Here is a 24,320-nt window from a genome sequence, read left to right as displayed (position 1 = left end):
TTCCATCGGACGCACCCGGAGAGGCCGGCCCCTCGACCACGTGGTAGACCCCGGCGTCCGCCTCCTCGCGTCTGGAGCCGCTCGCAGGGTGGGGGCTCTGTCATGAATGTGGCTCCCTCGTCTCATCCTCCAGACCGCCGCGGCAGTTCCATGGAAAAACCGGGAGCAACTCTCCAAGGCTGTCAGTGACAGCATTCCCTACGGCCAACTGCCCAAGCTGAGCCTAAAGAGGCCTTTCGCGAAAGGCTGCTAAGGCATCTGAGACCAACAACCCGTAGGAAGTGGTCACTTAAAGGGAATGTGGCCAGGGAATCAGAGGAAACCCGGCCAGTCACTGGGGGGATAAATTCACCCCTGACGCCACCAAGGAGGCTGTACCAATTTAGGGAAAACCAAACATAGTCTGGGCCAACCTTGTCTGATATACAGAATCCAAAGAGGAGAGCAGGTAAGAGCGACTGCAAAAGACAGTAAGCAACTCAAAACCCACACGCCGAGATGGGCATCCTGGAGAGCGGAACTCAGCTGAACGCTATAAACCCTCGTATTGAGGGGAGTAAGACCACTCATCCTAGGATCTATGAAGCTCAACCTAACAGACAGACCGTACTGTAGGCACATAACCATGGCGGCCGAACAAAAGAGGCCTACAGCATAGTTACAAGTTCTACAGAGAACTAATCATCACAACACGTACCCAATCATACCTGGTGGTATTCAGGATGGCCGAAAGGCCAAAGAACTGAAACAAAGCATGCTGAGCACATGACCAACCAAGTGATTAGGTAGCTGTGAGTGTCCACAAGACAGCCCATCCAACACAATCCAACGAGCAGTGTACTCGGTAAAAGCACCCTTTTACTCTTTAAGCAAGAGGAGTACCACATACGCCAACACGCACTAAGGAAGGCCCCATGGGCCTATAACCTCAGCAGACACGTGGCATCAGCTCGTGGCAGTGCTATCGAAGTTCAGGCTAGACAGACCGACTACCACGGAGGTCATTAGCCAGCCCGAGCCCCAGCCAGCCAGCGACATAAGACCCTTTACTGTAAATAAAAACTGAAAGGGAAGAGCCAGCATGCTTACAAGGAGGCCCTCAAGCCTACCCATCGCATGCCTTGTCAGCTAGCGGCCACTAAAGTTCTAGGAGCAAAATAGAAGCAAGTAACAGACAGGGTAGCTATTTAGCTCCACTAGAGCTAAAGGAAACCAAGCTGAAGGCAGCAAATGCATAAAACCAGACCAAAAAAAACTGGTTTTAGTACAAAGCTCACCTCAAGAGGCAATGAGAGAGAGAAATGCTATCACGAACTGAGGAAGGCCACACAGGCCTATTACGTCAGACAACATGAGCAAAAGCCTGAGGCATGAGCCAACACAAGCTGTAATAGAAAGGAGGCTACCAAGAGGGGCCAACCGTCTAACAGCAAACGCAAGGCAGCTGCTGAGGTCACGATCGATTGGGAGTAAGCTCACATATGTATGTTGGGCTAAGCTAGAACTCAAAGCAAACATGAATGCTTTGTAATACATGCCATCCAGACAGGATAAATGTTTCACAGAGCAGATTTACACTGAAATTCGCAATGAACCCTAGAGAACGAAAGAACCCCTTTTATATGAGTAAAATCATATCTCAAACTTGAATAAATTTCAAGGGGCTCATTGTGAACATTATCGGCAAGAAAAGGTTCTAAAGTGGGGCCTAGCAACAGTGCATGACTTCTCAAAGATAAGGGCCTACAACCTGAGAACTACAGCAACAGGAAGGCTAAAAACATAGCCTAAACCCAGCTGTTAAAATTAGCTATAGCACCTACATAGCAATATGATAGGGGTTTACAAAAGGGGGCTACGGTCAACAACTCCCTCAGGAGGAGGCCAGAACTAGGAAATCACAAAAAAAAAAAAAAAATAGTGATAATGTTTGAAAAAACACTAGCACCTAGCCCTAGCCTAGCCGCTAGCTATAGTCTGAAGAGACCCTGCTGCACTATGGACTCATCTAATCAATAGCGAGGAAAAGACGAGCACCAGACAACAGCGCCAAGCGACCGAAAGACCGAACAAGTACACATAACTGAAACAAAGAGTGACGACACAGGAGGCTAAAAATAACACAGAGATAAACAGTAGCTGTGGATACAACTAGCCAACCCAGCGTTTCAGTTATCCAGCCCAAATGAAACCCTTCTAAGACAAACTATATACTCGGGAAACTATACAGGAAAAAGACAAGGTTTACATTTTCCTTTTTCTATGGAGGATAAAAAAGCGACCTTGCTTACCTCCTGCGGCTCGTGGGACGAAGACACCTTCCCTTTCTGTAACTGTTAGTAGAGAAGGAAAATCCATAGTCCTTTAAGCCTAAAAGTACTTTCACTATCAAACCAGACAGTAGACTGTCAGAAAAATAGCCCCCTGGCTGTCTGGGCCCAGATCCGGATCTGATTGGGATACAGGATCTAAATGCAGCAGAGCGTGCCCTCGCCTCCTTGAACTTCTCAACAACCGCCTCGACGGATGTGCTAAAAAGTTCAGACGGCGAGACTGGGGCAACGAGGAGAAAACGCTTTTCTTTCTCCCCGATGTCTGCACAGTTGAGCCACAGATTCCGCTACGTGGCCACCATCGCTGCCATAGACTGACCGATCGAGGTAGCAGTCTGCTTGGTGGCCCTCAGAGCGAGATCCGCTGTCTGGCGCAACTCAGCAACCACCTCAGCGGACAGACCCTGCCCCTGATCAAGATCCTTGAGCAGATCAGCCTGGTATGCTTGTAAAATTGCCATAGAATGCAAAGCAGCACCAGCCTGACCTGCAGCGGTGTAAGCCCTGCCATTCAGGTGTGACGCCACCTTCAGCGCCCTGGATGGCAGGGCCGGAGCTTTCAACGACGGTGCGCTGCTTGTAGCGAGATATATAGGAGGCATTGACATATATCCATACTGGCTCAATCCCTCAACATCAGCAAAGCTGGCTCACTGATGTCGATAAATTCGGGCCGAGTATGGATTCTTCCATGCCCTTTCGATCTCGACATGTAGATCAGGAAGGAATGGAAGGCTCCCCGGAGTTATGGGGTTATGATCTGAAAGGAAGCGTTCGTCTAATCTACCACGAGCAGGTTCCTTCCTAACATGCTCCCATTATTTGACTGACATTGATGGGAGTGATTATTTCACCCCCATTATTTGACTGACAGACGGCAACAGTTGGAGTTAAAAATCATCATTTGTGTTCTACTGAAGAAACAAAGTCACCTACATCTTGGATGCGCTTGGGGTAGGCAGATAAACATCAAATTTTCATTTTTGGGTGAACTATCCCTTTAATGGAGTCATTTGCAGCTTTATTCTCAAACTAAAATTCCTATTCATCAATAATTTGAGAACCAGACCCCTTATAAACCAAAATACACTCAAATTAAGTACATGAACTGAAAAGTGTACTACCAAAGTAGTAATAAAGCTGTTTGCCATCATAATGATGACAGTGGTGCACACAAAGTGGTAGCTGTTCTGTGCTCCAGCACGGTTAGCGTTCACACTGCATGCGAACAATGCTCGAGCCCAACCGAAACGTGCTCTGTCCCACCTTTTCCAAGTGAGCCAGGGACGGCTAAATGAACCACGCCCGGGCATGTAATGGAGCAGTCACGCTTGTCAAATGAACCAGGCTTTGTTGGTCAAACACGCTTGGGCACGGTTCGGAGTGCCTAGCGTGAGTACACCCTAAGTTGAGTGTGGCAATGGCAGAGTTAAGTTATCTTATAGAAAGATAACTGTTATTCCCATTCAGCCACGTTCAACGTTATGTCAATACTGGTCTAATGGGGTCTCGTCTGGGAGCCCAGTCACTTCCAAGTGGAACAGAAGTGAGCCAATGGACATTGGCCAGTGAGATTTGCATGTCGAGTCACACCTATCTGGACATACACGTATAAATAGGCATATTCACTTTCATTCATACTTTTCTTCAGAGTCGAGTGGTTGTCAAGCGCTTGCTCTTTTTCCAGTCACCTGAAAAGAGTGCAAATTTGTACAAAAAAAAAGAAGAAAAAAAAAACATATAGAGCAAAAAAAACAATGTTAATTGGTATCTGGAGTTTCTCCAACAACAGCAGTTCCCTAAAAGAGCAAGCAAGAGTGACCAGCATCTTTCTCAACATATCTTTTGTGCATGTATTTCTGGATGCGGTCATTTCCTGACCTCTGACAGCCACGATTGCTGTCTCACATGCCTGGGCAAACAACATGCTGAGAAAGCGCTCATGGATGGTTCATGCTCTCAATGCGAGAGCATGTCCATGTTGGCGTTGTGGTCACGACTCTCCTTCTCGAATCCCCTGCCCCCCTGGTCTGGTTAGCATCCTGAGGGTTACAGTGGGAGCTTCTTCGTCGGGTCCACCCCCACAAACCTTCCACTCCTCTAGCGTGCCATGTGCCTTCGAGTTGCCGGGTGTTAGTGTGGGTCCCTCATGTGAGACACCTTGTATCTCATCTAGTGCTCCAGATGAGGATCTGATGTGAATCGTTGCATCAGAGAGTGGGCTTTTGTCCTCTAGAGAGGATGAGGAGGCTGAGTAGATTCCAACACCTCTGGGCCATACTGGGTCTGTGCTGACAATGAGCAACACTCTGCAAACACTCTGCTTCCTCACTCAGAAACAGATAAGTGCACCACACTCACCACCTCTAGTCCAGGACACTGTGCTTCCCAGGTTGGACCTTAGTGCTCTGCACTGCCCTCCCCACCCCCAGCCCCCTTGGGTACGTCTGTTGTCTGTTTGATGCCACTTGTACGGATCTTGGGAACTCCCTCGACACAGACCATTTCTTCGCTTTACATTCAAGGGTCAAGCATACCATTACAAGGTCCTCCTCTTCGGGCTGTCCCTGTCTCCCTGTGTCTTTACCAAAGTCGTGGAAGCTGGCCTTGCCCCACTCAGGGAAGTGGGCATTTGCATCCTCAACTATCTCGACGACTCATTCTGGCCCAGTCCTGAGATCAGTTATGCGAACACAAGGACCTGATGCTCAGGCACCTCAGCCGGTTAGGGCTTTGGGTCAGCTGGGAAAAGAGCAAACTCTCCCCGTCCAGAGCATCTCTTTTCTTGGTGTGGAATTGGACTTGGTAAACATGAGAGTGTGCCTCACTAACGAGCGTGCGCAGCCTGAACACATTCACACAGAAAACATTGGTTCCACTGAAGTAATTTCAGAGGGTCTTGGGGCATATGGCTCCTCCTCTGGAGTCACCAGCGGCTCTGATCGCTGCATGCCATGAACATTCCGGGCGATCTCAATTGCGTGGCCAACACGCTCTCACAACAGCTCATGCTTCCGAGACAATGGAACCTCCATCCCCAGGTGGTCTAGCTGATTTGGAGCCGATTCGGGGACCCACAGGTACACCTGTTTGCCTATAAATAGACATGAAACAGACTCGCCCTCAGGTTTATTTGTCTTTAGAGACCACATTGTGTGCTGTGAGTGCTGCTGTTTGCTTTCCTTTCTATCCTATCCCCTTTGGTAGAAGTTGGAATTGTTGGTAGAAGGCAGGATTCAATCTTTAATCATGTCGAGAGAGTCTGTTAAGAGATGGAGATATGGAGTTTGAGAGCGCTGCCTCCGAGCGCTCCTCACACAATGATAAAGTGTATGAGGAGTTACTTGAGATGGCAACTCATGTGGTGGCCAGGCTTCAATTAGACTGGCCGCAGGAGCAAGAGAACCCCAGACTCTCCAAGCTAGATGACAGATTTCTGTTGGGTGGCCAAGGGGAAGGACTCCAACACCAATCCCTCTGTTTTTGCTGATCTCCATGACGAGTTAACTCATTCATGGAGTAAGCCATACTCATGTTTTTGTAGGGCTGTAGTCAAGTCCACCTTTGTCGAGTCCAAGTCAAGTCCAAGTCCAAAAGGTTCGAGTCCAAGTCAAGACCGAGTCCAAAGAGGTTCAAGTCCAAGTCAAGTCCAAGTCCAAAAGGTTCGAGTCCAAGTCAAGTCCGAGTCCAAATGAGACAGTCAAGACCGAGACAGAAAAAAAAAGAATCCTCTTCAAGACCTTCGTACATAACTATTGATAATTTATGTGATGTGAGAGACAGCATATCTTAGATTCTAAAATAATAATTTTGCATTATTATTTTTTGCATTATTACGTTCCCAAACATTTTACAGTCGCGTACACCCTGAGGCATTTAACATTCTTCTGCATACCCCTTCTCTTCCACTTAGACTGCTGCAATCACACCTTTTCCATTAAGGGACAATATTTTCCCCTTTAAACTGATTGTGCATTACAGTGCTTTTTTTTTTACCTCTATAAATACCTTTATAAAATAAATCAATGTTTTAAATTAAAAATGTCCAAAAGAAAAATAAGCAATGATGTTATAATGTGTGATACTTTTAAATTGAACTAAAACTGCCAGTAGGTGGCGGTAAGTCACTGTCTTAAAGAGTGAGTCATCGAGTCATTCAATTCATTCATTCAGTAACGACACAAGTGGATGTATTTTTGAAAGGGTAATTGAATCATTGACTCTCATGGTTTTTACACAGCCACAGATTTGTTCACAAAACATCGATATGAATCGCAGTTCTGCTGTGACTTTTGTTTGAACTAGACATGCGCTGATTTCAATTTTCTTGGCTGATTCCGATTTCCAATTTTTGGATAGTGTGATCTGCCGATACCTATTTTTGCCGATTCTGATTTTCTTTCTAAGAACTATAATTGACAGCATATACAAACAAAAATCTACCTTTCTTCAACACAAAGTTTTATTTTCAAAAAAAAGTAAAACTCAGTAATAAAATAAGAACAAATAAAAAAATTCCAAACAGCAAATAAATGCAATAGAATAGAGAGCAATGAAACTAAGTTTTTCAGGTTAAGTAGGTTTTTATTTAGATAAGAAATACTACAGAAATTAAAGTAATCAAATGTAAAATAACACTTCCACGTTGGTTACCTTAATTTCTGTATTTTTTATTGTAAATATTAAATACAGACTTATCCTTACCATTAAAGTTAAAAACGTATTCAGTCAAGAACAGAAAGTGATTTTCTTTGTCTTTTGTTCTCTAAATAACATGTCAGACAGCAGCAGGAATATTGGACTACTGTCCCTTTAAGAGTTGCGTTCTCTTAGCTATTTAACGATCCAAAACTGACTGTGTTTATCTGAATAATTGCCAAGACGAGCATTTTGACATAATTTTGTATGTATTTAATATTTTAAGTGCATTAAGCCACTCATTTTGGTAATTGTGACTCTGTTTGACTTCTGTCTCTGTTTGAGACTAAGCGTGGCTTATTCGCGTGATCAGTGGTGCGCGCGCTTTCGGTGTGAGCGCGAAACCTGCAGGAACCAGAGCGAATGAGACGAGTGAGAGAGAGAGGAGGCGCCCGCGCGAGTGTGTATCACTGGTGTCACTTCACCGTGAGAGAAGAGAGCGAGAATGCGCAGCTGACGTTACTGCCTGTGCCGCTGGTAACAAAAAAGATCGGCTCGGAATCGGTAAGAAGTGAGACTGAAAAACTGGACTCGGTCGAGACCAATTAGGACTTGTGGAGAGACCAATGACCAAGTCCGAGACAAGTCCGAGTGCAAATATCACAGAGTCCGATACGAGTCCGAGACAACAGAAAAACGTCTCGAGTCCGGACTCGAGTCCAAGTCCGGACTCGAGTACTACAGCACTATGTTTTTGTGCCCGTGACAGTGATTTATTCGACCATCGTGGGTGCAAGGGCAAAGGGGTATATATGATGCAGGCTTGCAGGCAATCATCCCTGGTGGCACATCATCACTCAAGGAAGGTTGATGAGGAAGGCATTCCAGGGAAATTCCAGGCACCTGCTAAAGTATTTGAACATGAGCAGAGGTATTAGTGAGGAGGCATTTTCAGAACTACTCAACAGACCTGTCTCTCCACGTGAGTATTTCAGGAAAGAGTAGAAGCTCCTTCTCCTACCCTCCCCGGCACTATCAGTGTATTCGCTGATCTCAAGTCTCTGGGGTTGAGATGCAACACCATAAAAAGTGTTCTCTCCTGCCTAGAGGACAACATATTTAGGGGTCTTATGGGACTTGGTCACCTTGCAGGCATAGCTGTCTCCTGCACATGCCGTGTCCATCTTATATAACCTTAAAAACATCAGGCTAAGTCAGGAAATTACTTTTCATTACTTTAAAGTTTTATGTCTCATGGAAGCTGTGTCCACAGTAATACCTCTGGGCCTCATGTACATGAATCCGTTTCTGGCCCAGAGGGATTCAGGGGATTTCATCTCTCATCTTCTTCATTTATATAGCGCTTTTTACAATACAATACAGATTGTTTCAAAGCAGCTTCACAGTGATAATAGGAAACTTAATGGACAGAGATTGTTTTGGCTTTACAGCAGCTCTTGGAAAAAGTTATTATTAAGCTAAAGTAAGTTTTTGATTGAATCACATCTGAGTGCGAATCCCCAGAGGCAGATAAGGGTTACACACCACAGGTTTTGTACCCTTTTTATGTGGTTCAGACCCGATTTCTTACCCTGGGTCTCACTCTAGGTGCGTGTTGTCACAAGATGTTAACCCTCAGGGGTCTGAGGATTTTTGGGGCTCTGGAGAAGTTTTGACATGCCTTGACATCTGTGCTTTTTTCAGTTGTTCATAAACATATTAATGGAAAAGTGTGATTACACTGTATTCAGCACAAACTAGGCTACAATAATATATGAGAAACATGTTTGTACATGTTTGTGTTTTTGAAGGAATAACGTTTATGTGTGTTTATTGAAAAAACAAAAAACTTAAGTCACTGAAATAAAGCCAAAAAATATATATTAAATCTGTGTTCACAAGAGTTCTGAGTATTGGAGATTGTAGGCTAGAGTTTTTGCTTCAGAATGAGGTAAAAATGATGCTGCCTGCTTGTTCATATAAAACAATAGAGAGATTTATATTTTCTAAAACATCTTTAGTCAAGAAACACAGTATGCGTGGAGGCGTGAATCATCATGAAAAATTGATGATTTACACCTGAGAACAAAAAAGAATCGCATAATGAGTTGTAATGACTTGCATAAATAATGAGGCCTTTCAGTCAGGTAGGCTGTGAAAAAACCCTCTGTGATCATGTCTCAATTTCATCATGGTGTAAATCAAACATACAGAAAAAAACAGCAATACTGTGAAATAATTTTTACAATTTAAAATAATGGTATTCTATTATATACTTTAAAATATAACGTATTTCTGTGATGCAAAGTGTCTGAACAATTATGTTACCTCTATGGCATTTCATATAGGCTTTTAGCTTAAAAGCATGCACCTTTTGAGAAATATTGATGGATTCTCATATGTTTATGTCAATTTTCTATAATAGGAGTAATATTTATTCAATATTTATTGTCATCACTGTGAGCGCTAGATACTGTGTTTTCAATTCATACTTGCAGCCGGAGGGCGCTCTGTGCATTTTTAGTCCACAAATTAATCTAAAGAAGAACAGGAACCAGGAACTAACGGCATGTCTTCTAGAGGTGGTATCGCCGGCGTGAGGGAGTTAATGACAGATGCTTCCCGCATGGGATAGGGTGCAGTCTTAGATGGCTGTCCAGCCCAAGGGATATGGAGAGGCCATCATCTTGATTGGCAATCAATTGCCTTGAACTGATAGCTGTATTTCTGACCCTGAAATACTTCCAGCAGTTAAGGCGCTACCATGTCCTATTGCAGGTGGACACGACAGTAGTCATAAAGGCAGACTGTGTTTGCACTGACTGAACAGGCTAATGCACAGGTTCTGCTTTGGGCTTAGGACAGGTTCCTGTCCCTCAGGGAAATTTACATTCCAGGGCATATGAATGTGGGAGCAGATTTGCTGTCCAGACAGGCTGTGAAACACAGGGAATGGAAACTCCACCCTGAATTTTTTTTACAAAGCAGAGGTGGACCAATTTGCCTCACAGGAAATGATGCAATGTCACCTCTATTCTCTCTGATTCCTCTCATTCCCATTAGTGTTATGAAACACAGCATCAAGGGTAGCTTTTAATAGATCATATCTCGGGTTACTTGACTGTAACCCCATTTCCTGAAAAAGCCAATGACGTCACCGTCAGAGGTTATTTAGGCCAAATTCTTTGCCACACATGCTTCACAACCAGTTGAACAAAGAGCATTCTCATTAGCTTTATGAAATGCAGCATTTCGTTCCCACCTTTTCTGGGAACAGGGTTACAGTCAAGTAACCTGATAGCAAAAAGAAAAGTTTGATCAATAAACACACAATGTCTATGGAAGCGGCTATCCTTTCAAATAGTTAGAATTTGACAACATGTTTTATTGATATTAGATACACACTGGGCCTCATTTATCAATCTGACGTAAACGAGCGCAGATCCGAGCGCAAAAATCATCTTATACAGGGTTCATGTGTGATTCATCAAACATTTGTATGTTGCCAATCCTATCGTACAAATGATTGTACGTTGATAAATGTGGTGGCCAGTGTCATAGCTTCTGGGTATGCATGGTATGCACATGCATATGGGCCCAGGCGGATTGGGGGGCGCTATTACGGGCTTAACCCCAAAGTAGCCTATACTTCGGGCGTCCATGCACCATCCACATTGCATAATTTTCATCATCAGGAGGGTTTGCGGATGTCCGCACACCCCATCCGCGCGTAGCCTATCTTTGTTAAATGTACTAAAAATCATTAAGAAGCTGAATAAATGGACCATAAAATGGTCCATGCTATGTCTAAGCGATGATCTATTGTATTCGACCAGTATTCGCTTTTCTGTCGTTTTTAAAGTGGGTTTCTGAATCTTATGCAGTAATGTAAGTAGTACTTAATTTTAAATGAGTCATATTGGTTTTCTGAAAAAACGGCTATGTTTGCACATTTTAAGATACTGCACAAGATGTGAATAAATGTAACTCACACACTTGCTTGGGGTGGATACTTTTTATTCAACAAATAAAATGCATGTAAAATGTGATAGAAACTAGAGAATAAAATTTTAGTGCATTTATTATAAATAAAACGTGCATTAGAAAAGTCTGTGACAGAATAATTAATTCATAACTGGAATAATCTTCAGAATGATGCTGTGATCATTGTGAAATTCCTAAGCTAGAGTGGAATCGGTCGAATTCAAACTTGGACTGTGTTGAAAAGCCCTTTTTTTGAAATTTTTTAAATAATGCAGTCATAATGATGGAGGAGCACATATAGTATTGTAGGGCTGTTGTTGTTTGAAATAGATCCGCAATGCAAAGTCATAATGATGGAGGACCGCATATACAGTGACCTCCACAAATATTGGCACCCTTAGTAAATATGAGCAAAGGCAGCTGTGAAAATAAATCTGTATTATTTATCCTTTTGATCTTTCATTAAAAAAAAAAAAAATCACAAAATTCTAACCTTTCATTGAAGTAAAACAATTGAAAGTGGGGGGAAATTCACATTATGAAATAAATGTTTTTCTTCCAATACATGTTGGTCACAATTATTGGCACCCTTAGAAATTCTTATAAGTAAAATATCTCTGAAGTATATTCCCAATCATATTTACATTTTGTAGTACACCAGGTTGACTAGGAGCACGAAATTGTCTAGCCATGATTTCCTGTACCATAGTTCAAATATGTGTAAACACAAAGGCCAAATTCCCTTAATTATTCATCACAATCAGAAAAAAACGTCTCGGGTTACGAGTGTAACCCCTGTTCCCTGAGTAAGGGAACGAGGCGCTACGTCGAATGACGTGATGGGAACCCTCTGTGTTTTGTGTTCGTGAAGCACCTCTGTATCCAACCAATGAGAAAGACGTGACGTCAGAGGCGGGTGACGTCACAGATCAGGAAGCTATAAAGCATACCCGGAACAAAGCATGCTAGCTTCTGTAATATGTCTGAAGCAAGTGCTCCAGGTATGTAGGAGGTACGGCAACGTGACGTAGCGTCTCGTTCCCTTACTCAGGGAACAGGGGTTACACTCCTAATCTGAGACGTTCCCTTTCGTGGGAACTATCGACGCTACGTTGAATGACGTGATGGGAACGCTATCCCAACTATGCCGTGTCTCTGAGTGCCTGGCTATTGTCTTGTAGAACTCTGGCACCCGGAATAACATTTAGGTTGAGATTATAAAATGTGCTGGGATGACCATCCAGCCGCACCACATATGTCGTCCAGAGAGACTCCGGACAAGAGAGCTTTAGATGCAGCCATACCTCTCGTGGAATGAGCACGCACAATTAAGGGACATGGGCGTCTCACTGTTTCATACGCTAGTGAGATGGCCTCAACCACCCACTTACTCATCCTCTGCTTGGATGCTGGGCCCCCTCTCTTAGGGGACCCATAACACACAAATAACTGATCTGTTTTTCTCCACAGGGCAGCTCTGTGGACGTAAGCATCCAGTGCCCTCACAGGGCAAAGCAGATTTTTCTTTTCCTGATCTGGATTTGTGAATGGAGGCGGGCAGAACACCTCAAGTATGATGGGACCTGGGACCCTCGATGGCACCTTCGGAACACAGCCCGGTCTAGTGTGTAGAAAGGCCTTAATCATACCCAGTGCAAATTCTAGACATGATGGAGTGACTGACAGCGCTTGTAGATCGCCGATCCTTTTTAGTGAAGAAACGGCCAGTAGAAAGATGGTTTTTAATGTCAGGAATTTATCTGACACTTCTTCTATTGGCTCAAAGGGAGCCTCGGCTAACCCTTGAAGCACAATAGTCAGATCCCAGGTCGGAGTTTTTGTGCACCACGGAGGTAGCGTATAACTAGGGGGTCTCGGCCCACCGAAGAACCCCCTACAGGATTATGATAAGCCGAAATGGCTGCAATATAAACCTTCAGTGTTGAAGGGGTTAAGCCTTCTGAAAACTTTTCTTGAAGGAACTGTAGCACATAGCTGATAGAAGACTGGACAGGGTCCAAATTACGTTGTTCACACCATGTAGCGAACAATTTCCATTTATATGAATACAACTTCCTCGTGGAGGGAGCTCTGGAGTGAAGTATGGTCTCCACAACCTCGGTTGGGAGACCAGATTTTATGAGCCTTGCCCCCTCAGAGGCCAGGCCCACAGTTTCCACATTTCTGGACGGGGATGGAGAATCGTACCGCCCGCTTGAGACAATAGGTCCTGTCTCATCTGTAGCATAGCGTCCAGCCCTAGAGGTGCTGGGTGCTGTAGGGAATACCACAGAGGGCACTGAGCTGACTCCTCTGTGGCAAATAGATCGACTTGAGCTCGACCGAAAGTTTTGCATATCAACTCCACCACCTCGGTGTGGAGTTTCCATTCCCCCGGTCTCGCGCCCTGCCTCGACAGGGCGTCCGCTCCCACATTCAACCGCCCAGGGATGTAAGCTGCTCTCAGCGAGAGCTGAGCTTTCCCTGGGACCAGAGGAGGATGCGACTGGCCAACTTTGATAACAGGCGAGACCGCAAACCCCCCTGATGGTTGATGTACGAGACCACCGCAGTGTTGTCCGTGCGGACCAACACATGGTAATCTCTCAGGTCTGGGAGGAAGTGTTTCAATGCAAGAAACACCGCCATCATCTCCAGCCGATTTATGTGCCAGGAGCGCTGATGGTCCTCCCATAGACCCTGAGCCGAGCGACCACTCATGATCGCCCCCCAGCCCGTGAGGGAAGCATCTGTCGTAAGCATTACACGATGACCAGAAGTCCCCAGCACGGGTCCCTGGGATAGAAACCAACGCTTCTTCCACATGACCAGAGCACAAAGGCATCGCCGTGTGACTTTGATCATGCGAAAAGGATTTCCCCTCGGAGAAAACCCCTTGGTCCTGAGCCACCACTGTAAGGGTCTCATGTGCAGGAGGCCAAAAGTAATAACGTTGGACGCGGCTGCCATCAGACCCAACAGTCTCTGAAACTGTTTTACAGTGAGTGACTGGCCTAATTTCACCCCATTCACAGCCCCGAGAATGGAACTCACACGAGCAGGGGACAACTGCGCCTGCATCGTGGGGGAATCCCAGATTACTCCTAGATAGTTTGCAACCTGACTCGGGACCAGCACACTCTTTTTGGCGTTGAGCCTCAGCCCAAGCCTTTTCATGTGTGACAGGACAACATCTCGATGTTGAACTGCTAATTGCTCTGTTTGAGCTAGTATCAACCAATCGTCGACATAGTTCAGTACGCGGATGCCCTGGAGTCTCAGCGGAGCCAGTGCTGCATCCACGCACTTCGTGAAAGTGCGGGGTGAGAGGGATAGGCCGAAGGGAAGAACCCTGTATTGTTAAGCTTCGCCCCCGAAAGCAAACCTGAGGAACTTCCTGTGAGAAGGATGGATGGATACATAGAAGTATGCGTCTTTCAGATCTATCGCTACAAACCAGTCTTCAAACCTGATCTGAGGGATGATCTGTCTGAGTGTAAGCATTTTGAACTTCAGCTTCTTTACGGATCGATTTAGCACACGTAAATCTATGATCGGACGCAACCCTCCATCCTTCTTCAAAACAATGAAGTAGCGGCTGTAAAAGCCTGACATTTTGCTGGGAGGGGAAACCACACTGGGTGGCAGGGTTGACAGGACGGTCCCCTGAGGGCACAGGGGAGGACCCGATGAGGAGCTGGCTGTTGGCCGAGGCTGCTCCCGCCCAGCAGCCTCGGGGGGATGAGAGCAGCAGGGAATAATTTTCGAGAGAGCCGCTGTTTGCTTCCATGTCTCCTGAAACCTGTCGACAACGGTTGACATCGCGTCGCCGAACAGGCCAGCAGGAGACAGTGGCGCGTCCATGAGCATGTTCTTATCTCTTTCTTTAATATCAGAGAGGTTGAGCCAAAGATGCCTCTCCGTGGCCAACAGGGCTGCCATAGAGCGGCCGATGGACTTGGCCGTCTCCTTGGTGGCCCGGAGAGCTAGATCTGTCACCTTTCTTAGCTCATGAATTGCCTCAAAGGACGCTATATTACTATATAAAGATGTCTGTGGACTGTATAGTCGATACTGGACCGGTCTCTTCCACGACCTCGACACCTCGGTGTGGAGGTCGGGAAAAAATGGCAGACCCCGACGCTGGGGTAGTGACTGTGTGGGCAGAAACCTTTCGTCTAGCTTGCTTTTTGGTTTACTATCAGCTCTCTTCGCGGGCCAGTCAATATTTAATTTTTCTACTGCCCTGGTCACTACCTCCAAAAGCTCCTCATATGCAGGGGATGAGGCTGGCGGCTCCTCATCGACGCTCTCCACATCAACCTCCTCGGAGGAAGATATACGGACGAAGAGACCACAGTTTGTATGATAGACAATACAACAATAAATAAGACAGACAGATACAGATAGCGCTTGCTGAAGACAACAGAAGCTAGCGTGCTTTGTTCCGGGTATGCTTTATAGCTTCCTGATCCGTGACGTCACCCGCCTCTGACATCACGTCTTTGTCATTGGTTGGATACAGAGGTGCTTCACGAACACAAAACACAGGGGGTTCCCAACACGTCATTCGACGTAGCGTCGATAGTTCCCACGAAAGGGAACAAAGAATATAGTTCTGATGTGCAGCAAAAGATTGTTGAGCTTCACAAAATAGAAAATGGCTATAAGAAAAAAGCTAACGCATTGAAAATCCCCATTTTCACCAACAGGGCAATAATTAAGTTCCAATCAACTAAAGATAAAACTTTTATTTTATTGAATTGTTTGTACATGTGAACTTGTGAAATGTTGTGGGCCTATTTGTTTTGCTGGAGGTCCTGGACATCTTGATCCGATACATGGCATCATGGATTCTATCAAATACTAACAGATAAAAATCAAAACCTGACTGCTTCTTATAATGGGGCCGTGGTTGGATCTTCCATCAGGATAATGATCTAAAACAAACATCAAAATCAACACAAAAATGTGTCACTGAGCACAAAATGAAGCTTCTGCCATGACCATCCCAGTTCCCTGACCTGAGCCCTATAGAAAAAGAGTGGGGTGAACTGAAGAGAAGAAACATGGAGCTGGGAGAGATTCTATATGAAGGAATGGTCTCTGATATCTTGTCAGGTGTTCTCCAAACTCATCAGGCATTATAGGTGACCATAAGACTCAGAGCTGTTATCTTGGGAAAAGGACGTTGCAATAATTGGGTGACAATAATTGTGGCCAACATGAACTAGAGAAAAACATTTATTTCATAATGAGCTTTTCCCCACATTTTCAGTTGTTTTACTTAAATGAAAGGTTAGAATTTTGAGACCTTTTTAAATGAAAGATCAAAAGGATAAACAATGCTCATATTTACCAAGGGTGCCAATATTAGTGGAGGACACTGTAGTGCTGCAGTGCTGTTGTTGTCATTCTTAGAAATGTTTTACCATTTTTGTCTGTGTTAGAAATCTCAGAAGCAAAGACCAGGAGACTTGGATGTATCTTCAGCAGGATTCTTTATTGAGAACACATGCTGTCAGTAGCTGCAGTCATCAAGTCTAACTAAGGCAGTGTACTTGGTAGTTCATATACATTCAAGGGGGAGGGGGGAGACGATATAAACAAAGCATGCAAATGCAGTACAGGAATCAGCCCATTCCCTACATTTCCCAGCCATGATCTAATCAGCATAAATGTGTAATTCAAATGCATAGGTGCTAATCCAATTAGTCTGACAGTATCGCCCATACCTTACATTATCATAGAGACAAAGGCACCGCTGTATCTTGAGCTTGTCATGCCAAATGGTCAGGAAGACAAAAGGTTACCGTCACAGACACCTGGGCTGCCTGCCTTGATCTCCTTTAGAATGTAATTATCTTTACCTTAAAATGTAAAACACAATGTACATAAAGTTTTCAGTTCATTACATTGAAACCTAGATATAACATAGTACAAATTTGTAATCCCACATCTGCATGTTTAAAAGTGATAATTTATTCATATCAAAGTCCTGGGACTCATTCGCATAATACCACATAACGGTACTCAGAAAAGAATAAGACTGAAAAAGTTATAAAAGTTATAAAATTATATATTACTATAAAATAAAACAAATTAGGTAGTCATCGTAGATAGTCATTAAAACATAATTAAAGCCAAAATTATTTTTTTTTAGGCTAAAGCAAAACTGATGGGCTCACCTCTCTCATTTGGCAAGTATTCAAATATGTTTCTATATTTGCATGTAACATTTTGGTTGCTAAATTATTATTTATTATGTAAACAGCAAAACAGCATCCTTCACATTCAGTGTCCATCGTAAACGTGTACTCCACACGGCTCCAGGGGGGTTAATAAAGGCTTTCTGAAGTGAAGTGATGTGTTTGTGTAAAAAAAAATTCCATATTTAACAAGTTATGAAGTAAAATATAGCTTCCACTAGACAGCCTTACGTATGAAGAAAGAGTAAAACTCTTGAAGTTCAAGAAGCTTACGCTACGTCCTATGCCTTCTCTATTCAACTTAACTGACGCAACGCCAGTTTACACTTCATTCGTAACCTGAATACGGAAAGCTGTCTTTTTTTCTTGGTTCACAGAAGCACTAATGATGTGTGAATCCTCATGTTCTTTTGTTCTTTTTGTTGCATGTAAAGCTAAACCCCTGAGGAAAAAAAAAACCCAAACAAACAAAAAACATTATTGTATGGTATTTTTTAATGGGTCACAAACACCCATCTGTTCTAAATTAATTTGATTTTAATTTGACATTCTATCTTAACGGTTTCTGATCAACTTAACAGTTTACCTTAATGGTTTATGATCAACTAATTGTTACAGAGCCCCATGTTTGTCTTCCCCTGTGACCTAGTTTCCCCTTTCTGTTGATTAGTTCATTTGATCCACCTGTGCCTTGTTAATTATCCTGTCACCTAGTTTAGCTCCCTTTGTTAGTCACCTGTATATATACCCTGAGTTCTCCGTCACTCCTTGTCCGTTCTTGTTGTTGTCTACATGTGTATGCTGTCGTAACTCTGTTTGGAAACTCCTGTGTCTAAGTAAAGTATTGTTCATAATCATCCATCATCCATCATCCATCATCATCGCTACCACAGCCACATATAACAGAAAAACAGACCAATACAATTTTTCTTTTTGTTTGTTTTTTCCTTTTTTTCCGTCACCATGGACCCTGCTGTTGCCCTTTTGTGCCTGGAGCAGAGGGACCGCTCCATGGAATCACATACCCTGGATTTTTTTGGAGTTGGCATGCCTCACACACTATCCTGACCGCTCGCTCTGCGTGTTCTACATCTCCAGCCTTAGCGAGCGGTCCCGGGCACGCCTCCCAGGGAGCGGTCCTCAGAAGGACTTTGCCGCACTCGTGGAGTGGGTGCTGGTAAACAACAACTCTCCGTTTATGCCCCGCGGAGGATGACTTCGCCGCCAGCCCCACTCCACTGCCAGAAGCCAGTCCGCTACCATCGAACGTCAAAACGGAGATGTTTCACGAGCCCACCGCAGACCGAGGAGGCCAGCCCACCGCGATGGATGAGCCAGGACCGAGGAAAGGATCGGACAGTACCATCGCCCTGGAACAAACCTCACAGCAAGGGTCTGACCAAGTGCGCGAGCCGGTAACATCTGACGTCCTGGGAGTGCTTGTGGAGCTCGAGGGCTGGGAGGAAAGCTCCGCCCACAACACCACCACGATGGAAACAATGACTGACACTGGCAAATATGCTGAGGAACTGAAAGACAATTTTACAGCTGATTTAATTGTTTTTTTCGGAGAGGTGACTTCCCATTCCCCTGATTCTCCTGTTTTTAATGATTGTCCTCTGGAGGCTCAGGAGAAATCTCCAGTGTTCTCCAGTTCTCCGTCTCCTGAGCTCCCTGTCAGCCCACCCAGCCTCCCTCTCCTGCCTCCTCCATCACCCAGCTTCTCAGCCAGTTCCTCAGCACCACCATCACCTCTGCCCTTCAGCTGCTCAACATCTCCCACATGCCAGGTGGGGATGTCGAGCATCTTCAGCTCCTCCGCTCCATCCACTCAAGAGGATCCCCTGTCTCCACTTCCAGCCTCCACGACCCCTGCTCCACCTCGGCCCGTCGACACTTCGGCGTCACCCTGGCTCCTTCCTCCCTTGGCTCCACCGGACACCATCGGCCATACGGCTTCTCCGGGCTCCCTCGTCTTTCCGGCTCCACCTTGGTCAGTCGTACACCTGCCTGCACCTACGGTTCTGTCTGGCTCCTCCTTCCCTCCAGCTCCGCCTACATCCTCGGTCCCACCGGCTCAGCCTCTGCCCTCTGGATGTCCGCCTCCTCCTCGGACGCTCATCGCCATGGCTCCTCCTCGGTCTCCAGGACCATCAGCTGCGCATGGGCTTGTCGGCTCTTCAGTTACACCTGGGTCTCCAGCTGCATCTCCGTTGGTCGTCCCCAGGGTGTCGTCTGCCCCCAAACCGACTCCACCATGGCTCCTCCCACCTGCGAAGTTACCCTGGGGCCTCGTCCAGGCTGGCTTCTGGGGTACCATCTGGCTCTTCCTGTTCCTGGCTTTCCCCTGGCTCCTCCCACCCTCCACTCCCCCTTGGACTTTCTTTGTTGTTGTTTTTTTTTCTATGGACTCTTTTCTTTTATTTTGTGTTTTCTCCGCCCTCCTCCAGAACCCCCTCCCTCCTCTGGACTCTTACGGCGCGAGAACGTGCCTATTCGGGAGGGGGCGAACTGTTACAGGGCCCCATGTTTGTCTTCCCCTGTGACCTAGTTTCCCCGTTCTGTTGATTAGTTCATTTGATCCACCTGTGCCTTGTTAATCATCCTGTCACCTAGTTTAGCTCCCTTTGTTAGTCACCTGTGTATATATACCCTGAGTTCTCCTTCACTCCTTGTCCATTCTCGTTGTTGTCTACATGTGTATGCTGTCGTAACCCTGTTTGGAAACTCCTGTGTCTAAGTAAAGTATTGTTAATCGCCATCTTCGTCTTCATCGTTCTTGCTACCACAGCCACACGTAACACTAATGAGCTTCAGTTGTTTGTCAGGAAAATAATCTAAATTATTAAAATGCTCTCATTACAATTCTCCACCAGATTTAATATGCTGCACACAAGCTCACGTTAACTCAAACTTGTGTACACAAGCTGAGACCTGACGTGAGATTTGATTGTAGCCACCGCTCACATCCATATTGATAAATGCTAAGTTTTGTGTGGAAACGGCCATACGCACCGTTTTCTGTCGTACGTCCATTTCATAAATGAAGCCCACTGTATGTAATTATACATTTTATTCAATTCTTTTCCTAGTTTACTGGCCACATACTTTCAAGTCTTTCAGGAGAAGTGGTTGTAAACTAGTGTTTTAAATGACAAAATACAATTAATTAAATGGATGCCTATTTGAGAATGGGAATATCAGATCTTTCATGATATAGTCAACAAGTTTGGAAATGTTTCGAATTTAAAAAAAGGAAAATAAAACCAATAGCCTACATTTGTCATACAGTGCTATTGTGGCTGTGGTGTGTCATGCGGTGAGCATGATGCTTCAACATGTAAATAGTAATAAAAAAGGCGAGGCGATCACTGACATCCCATCCCACTCCACCCCAACCCACCCCCCTGTCACCCTTCACTGGTGCCCCTTCAAAAATACTAAGTGCATGATGCCCCTGTCAGTAATGGATGTAATGGAAAAAGCAGATAATATCTAACTGTGTCTTGAATCTTTTGATTTTTTTTGTAGTTCATCGGCTTGGGCAGAGAAAGCTACACGTCTTCGCTCAGTTGTGTCAAACGTGCTGCCACTTGATGTACACCAGTCCTGCCCTTTATCACCAGGGTTCTTGCCCCCTTCTGGAGCTGACTGTCTGGTGTCATCTTTCTGCCTTGAGAGTGTAAGCCATGACTTGCTTTCCTTCACCAATGCCTTAGGCCACATCTCCAGCCTGCTTAAAAAAGGTGGATACCTCCTACTTATTGGTGCTTTGGGAGAGAGCTTCTACATGGGTGGGCCGGGGCTGTACATCCCTGTGGTCCCTCTGGATGAGTCTCAGGTCTGTGCTAGTCTGAAGGCCCATGGATATGAGCTGTTGCAGCTTTGTATTTACCACCTGCCACCAGACATGAAAGTGGGGGTAGATGATGTCACTGGTGTGTTCTTTGCAAAAGCAAAGAAAGCTTAAACAATTTTAGTAGAAATGTACATGAATTGGAAAGGTAGGGAATTAATGTATATTTTTTTAATGCTCAATTTTACTGTGATTAAAAGATATTGAAAATAATCATATTTGTCAGCATCTGAAAGTAAAAAATGTTTGTCAAATGACATAAATGCAGAATGATTGCTAATGTTTGATTTCACATGTTAAAATTTGTTATTTCACACGTTAATTTCACATGTTAAAATTCACCTCGCATTCATGCAGCTAAACTCAGCAAAAGGCCCTTTTTCAGAATTCTAGGTTTTAAACCTGCGTGAACTTGGCCCCCCACCCAATGCAAAACATCAGCAAAATAGTCTAAATCGTTTGTGCTCCATTTGTGCCATAAAAAAAAATTTGTTTGTGCTGCTTCGGTTTTTTAGATATTAAAAGAATATTTATAGGTCATTCTGAGGTCACTCAGCCCCCCAACATGCTTTAGATTCACCCAAAATAGTTTCAATCATTCATGCTTGGTGAAAGTTTTGTTTGTGCTTTTTAAAATATTAGGCATTGAATTATAGGTCGATGACGTCACTCAGCCACCCTACGTGCTCCAAATTCAGCCAAAATAGTCTCAATCGTTTGTGCTCCTTTTGTGCTGGTTTGTGCTGTAAAAAAAATAGTTTGTGCTGCTTCCGTTTTTTTAGATATTAAAAGAATATTTATAGGTCATTCTGTGGTCACTCAGCCCCCCCACATGTTCCAAATTCACCCCCAATAGTCTCAATCGTTTGTGCTTCGTTTGTGCTGGTTTGTGCCGGTAAAAGTTTTGTTTGTGATGCTTCCGTTTTTAAAATATTAGAAATTGAATTCTAGACGATGACATCACCAGCCCCCCACATGCTCTAAATTCACTCAAAATAGGTTAGTTTGTTTGTGCTTCGTTTGTGCTGGTTTGTGCCATTAAAAGTTTTGTTTGTGCTGCTTCCGTTTTTAGAAATATTAGAAACTGAATTCTAGACGATGACGTCACCAACGTTTGAGCTGCTTCCGTTTTTTTTTAGATTGAATTATAGGCACAATATAATACTGACAGAATAACAGTAAAATACTATTGCCATTTTATTTCAGATTTGTCATTTATTCAATCTTTTATCAAAATGTTGGATGCTAGTAAAGATGTTTTAATAACAACTCATTGTCAATGTTTTTCGATGTGGTGTTTAATAAAAAGATTTTGCTGTTCAAACATTATACAGCATCAGCTCAATATTCATCTGTTGTCGGACTGTTGTCAATAAACAATTATCTTTACTCCATTCACTCGTCTCTCCTGATTGAATTTTTTTTTTTAAGTACCATTTGTTATACTTCACTACCACCACTAGGCACAAGTGACACTTCTGTTCAAAAAGCTCTTGTGGAAAGTAGTGAAGAGTTAGTAGAGAAAAAGTCTATATAAAATCAAACTACAAAAAAGTTGTTACCACAGTAGATCAAATTTCTGGCCAATGTAAGTACAATGTTTTATCACTGTCAATTACAGTACTATTAGTTAACTTAAAGAACAATGATAAAAAATTCAAGAGACTTAAGATTGCAATGTTTATTAAACAGAAAAATCATTGCTCAATACTAATGTAACTATGAAATTCTAATTACAGTTGCGCATGTGACCCATGTTAGTTTTTCTTTTTTTTTGAAAACATTGTGCATCTAAGCATCGACATTACCATATTGTCCTAATAAAAGATATATTAACCTCATATATTATTACTATATCATATTGTCCTTATATTAGGACCAATACAGCAGTAATGAAAACAAATTTATACTGTACATGATATTTTTTGAAGTATTGTATAGTAAATCTGGTGCAACTTCACATGATCAACAAGGTGCATGGAAGAAAAGCTATTTATAGACAATACCAGGTTAAAGGGTCAGAATAAACAAAAGTTGGAGCTGAAAGATCGATATTTTGATCTTTCAGCTCGATATTTTGTTTTTTCTGACCCCTTGATGCCACAAGTGTTGCTGGTATTGTCCATAAATAGCATGATATTTTTTAATCAGGATTATTTAAGTGGGTAATTATATTTTGCTTATGCCAGATGCCAAAGAAACCAGCAGTCAACAAGGATTCCATTTTCACAGTCCTGTGCTCATCTAAAGAGGCTATAGTCCAAAATGGCAACATAGCTACTCCTAATCAGAGCATCTGGACAGAGCTTAGTAAACAGCTAGAACACAAGATCACTGGAAAGGCTCTATACACTTTTGTTAAGTTACTGCTTTAGGGTATATTCATGAAAGTGATCATGAAACAAGTGGCAGTAGTGATGACACTGATTTTGAGCCAGGGTCCCTTTCCTCCAGATCAAAAGATTGCTGGACTTTTGATCTTGAAGTTCCATTACAGAAATGGATTGAATTCATGCCTGAAATGGTTAAATACAAAGACAAGTTCTCTAAAACACAAAAAAGGAATGCACAATTTTGAAGCCTGGCATCTGGACATGTAATAAATCATCAGATTTGGCAAGAAGTAAAATGCCCCTACACATTTGCCTTTTTAGGTCATCCATCAGCCACAGAGAAATACACTGATGTCAGAGGCCACTGTAAAGAGTGTTGTGGCTACATTCACATAAAATGTGATCGAGTGCCTGAAATGAACAGTCCAATGGTGCTCAGGCGTTTAATTAGGAACACAGCATGTTTGATGCGTGTTTGAGTGAGACTCTCGCGACGGATGTGATCAAAAGATGGTGGCACACTTTGAATAAACATCCAAGCAAGATATGCTATTTTCAAATCCATATGCTACAACATTAAATGCAAGAACCGGTGGATTATAACCATGGAGAACGTTAAAAAACTTGAACGATTTATTGACGACTACTTTTCCGGACTTGCCAGCATGCCTCAACCACAAAAAAAGCATCGGTGTCGGGAAGACTTGGCAGACACAAATGAAAACACAACAATAGAGGTTAGTGTTCTGGAATCGATCAACACCAAACTGGCCATTCTCAAACTACTTCACCAAGACATTAAGGATTTAAAAACAAGTCTCAAATTCACTCAGTCTCAAGCTGCATTCCATTCGACAGGGTCCCTACACAGTGTTCACTGCTCCCTACTCCCTGAGCACAGTATATCAGTTGTGGACTTAGTTGACAATAATCGTTCATTTGGAACGCCCTGCAAACGTCATCAAAG

The 24,320-nt window shown here is 43.8% G+C and overlaps 1 protein-coding gene across 1 annotated transcript in view; it reads left to right on the top strand.

Moving 5' to 3' along the window:
• LOC137007564 (phenylethanolamine N-methyltransferase) overlaps window positions 1-21,134 on the top strand; it is a 121,352-nt gene extending 100,218 nt beyond the window's left edge. The window contains exon 3 of the mRNA XM_067369101.1: window positions 20,696-21,134. Coding sequence (XP_067225202.1) covers window positions 20,696-21,134 — 439 coding nt within the window. The remainder of the gene's footprint in view (window positions 1-20,695) is intronic.
• The last annotated feature ends 3,186 nt before the right edge of the window (window positions 21,135-24,320 follow it).

The sequence above is a fragment of the Chanodichthys erythropterus genome, chromosome 19 (genome assembly GCF_024489055.1).
Source record: "Chanodichthys erythropterus isolate Z2021 chromosome 19, ASM2448905v1, whole genome shotgun sequence".
NCBI lineage: Eukaryota > Metazoa > Chordata > Actinopteri > Cypriniformes > Xenocyprididae > Chanodichthys > Chanodichthys erythropterus.
This window is presented reverse-complemented; position numbering and strand designations above follow the sequence as displayed.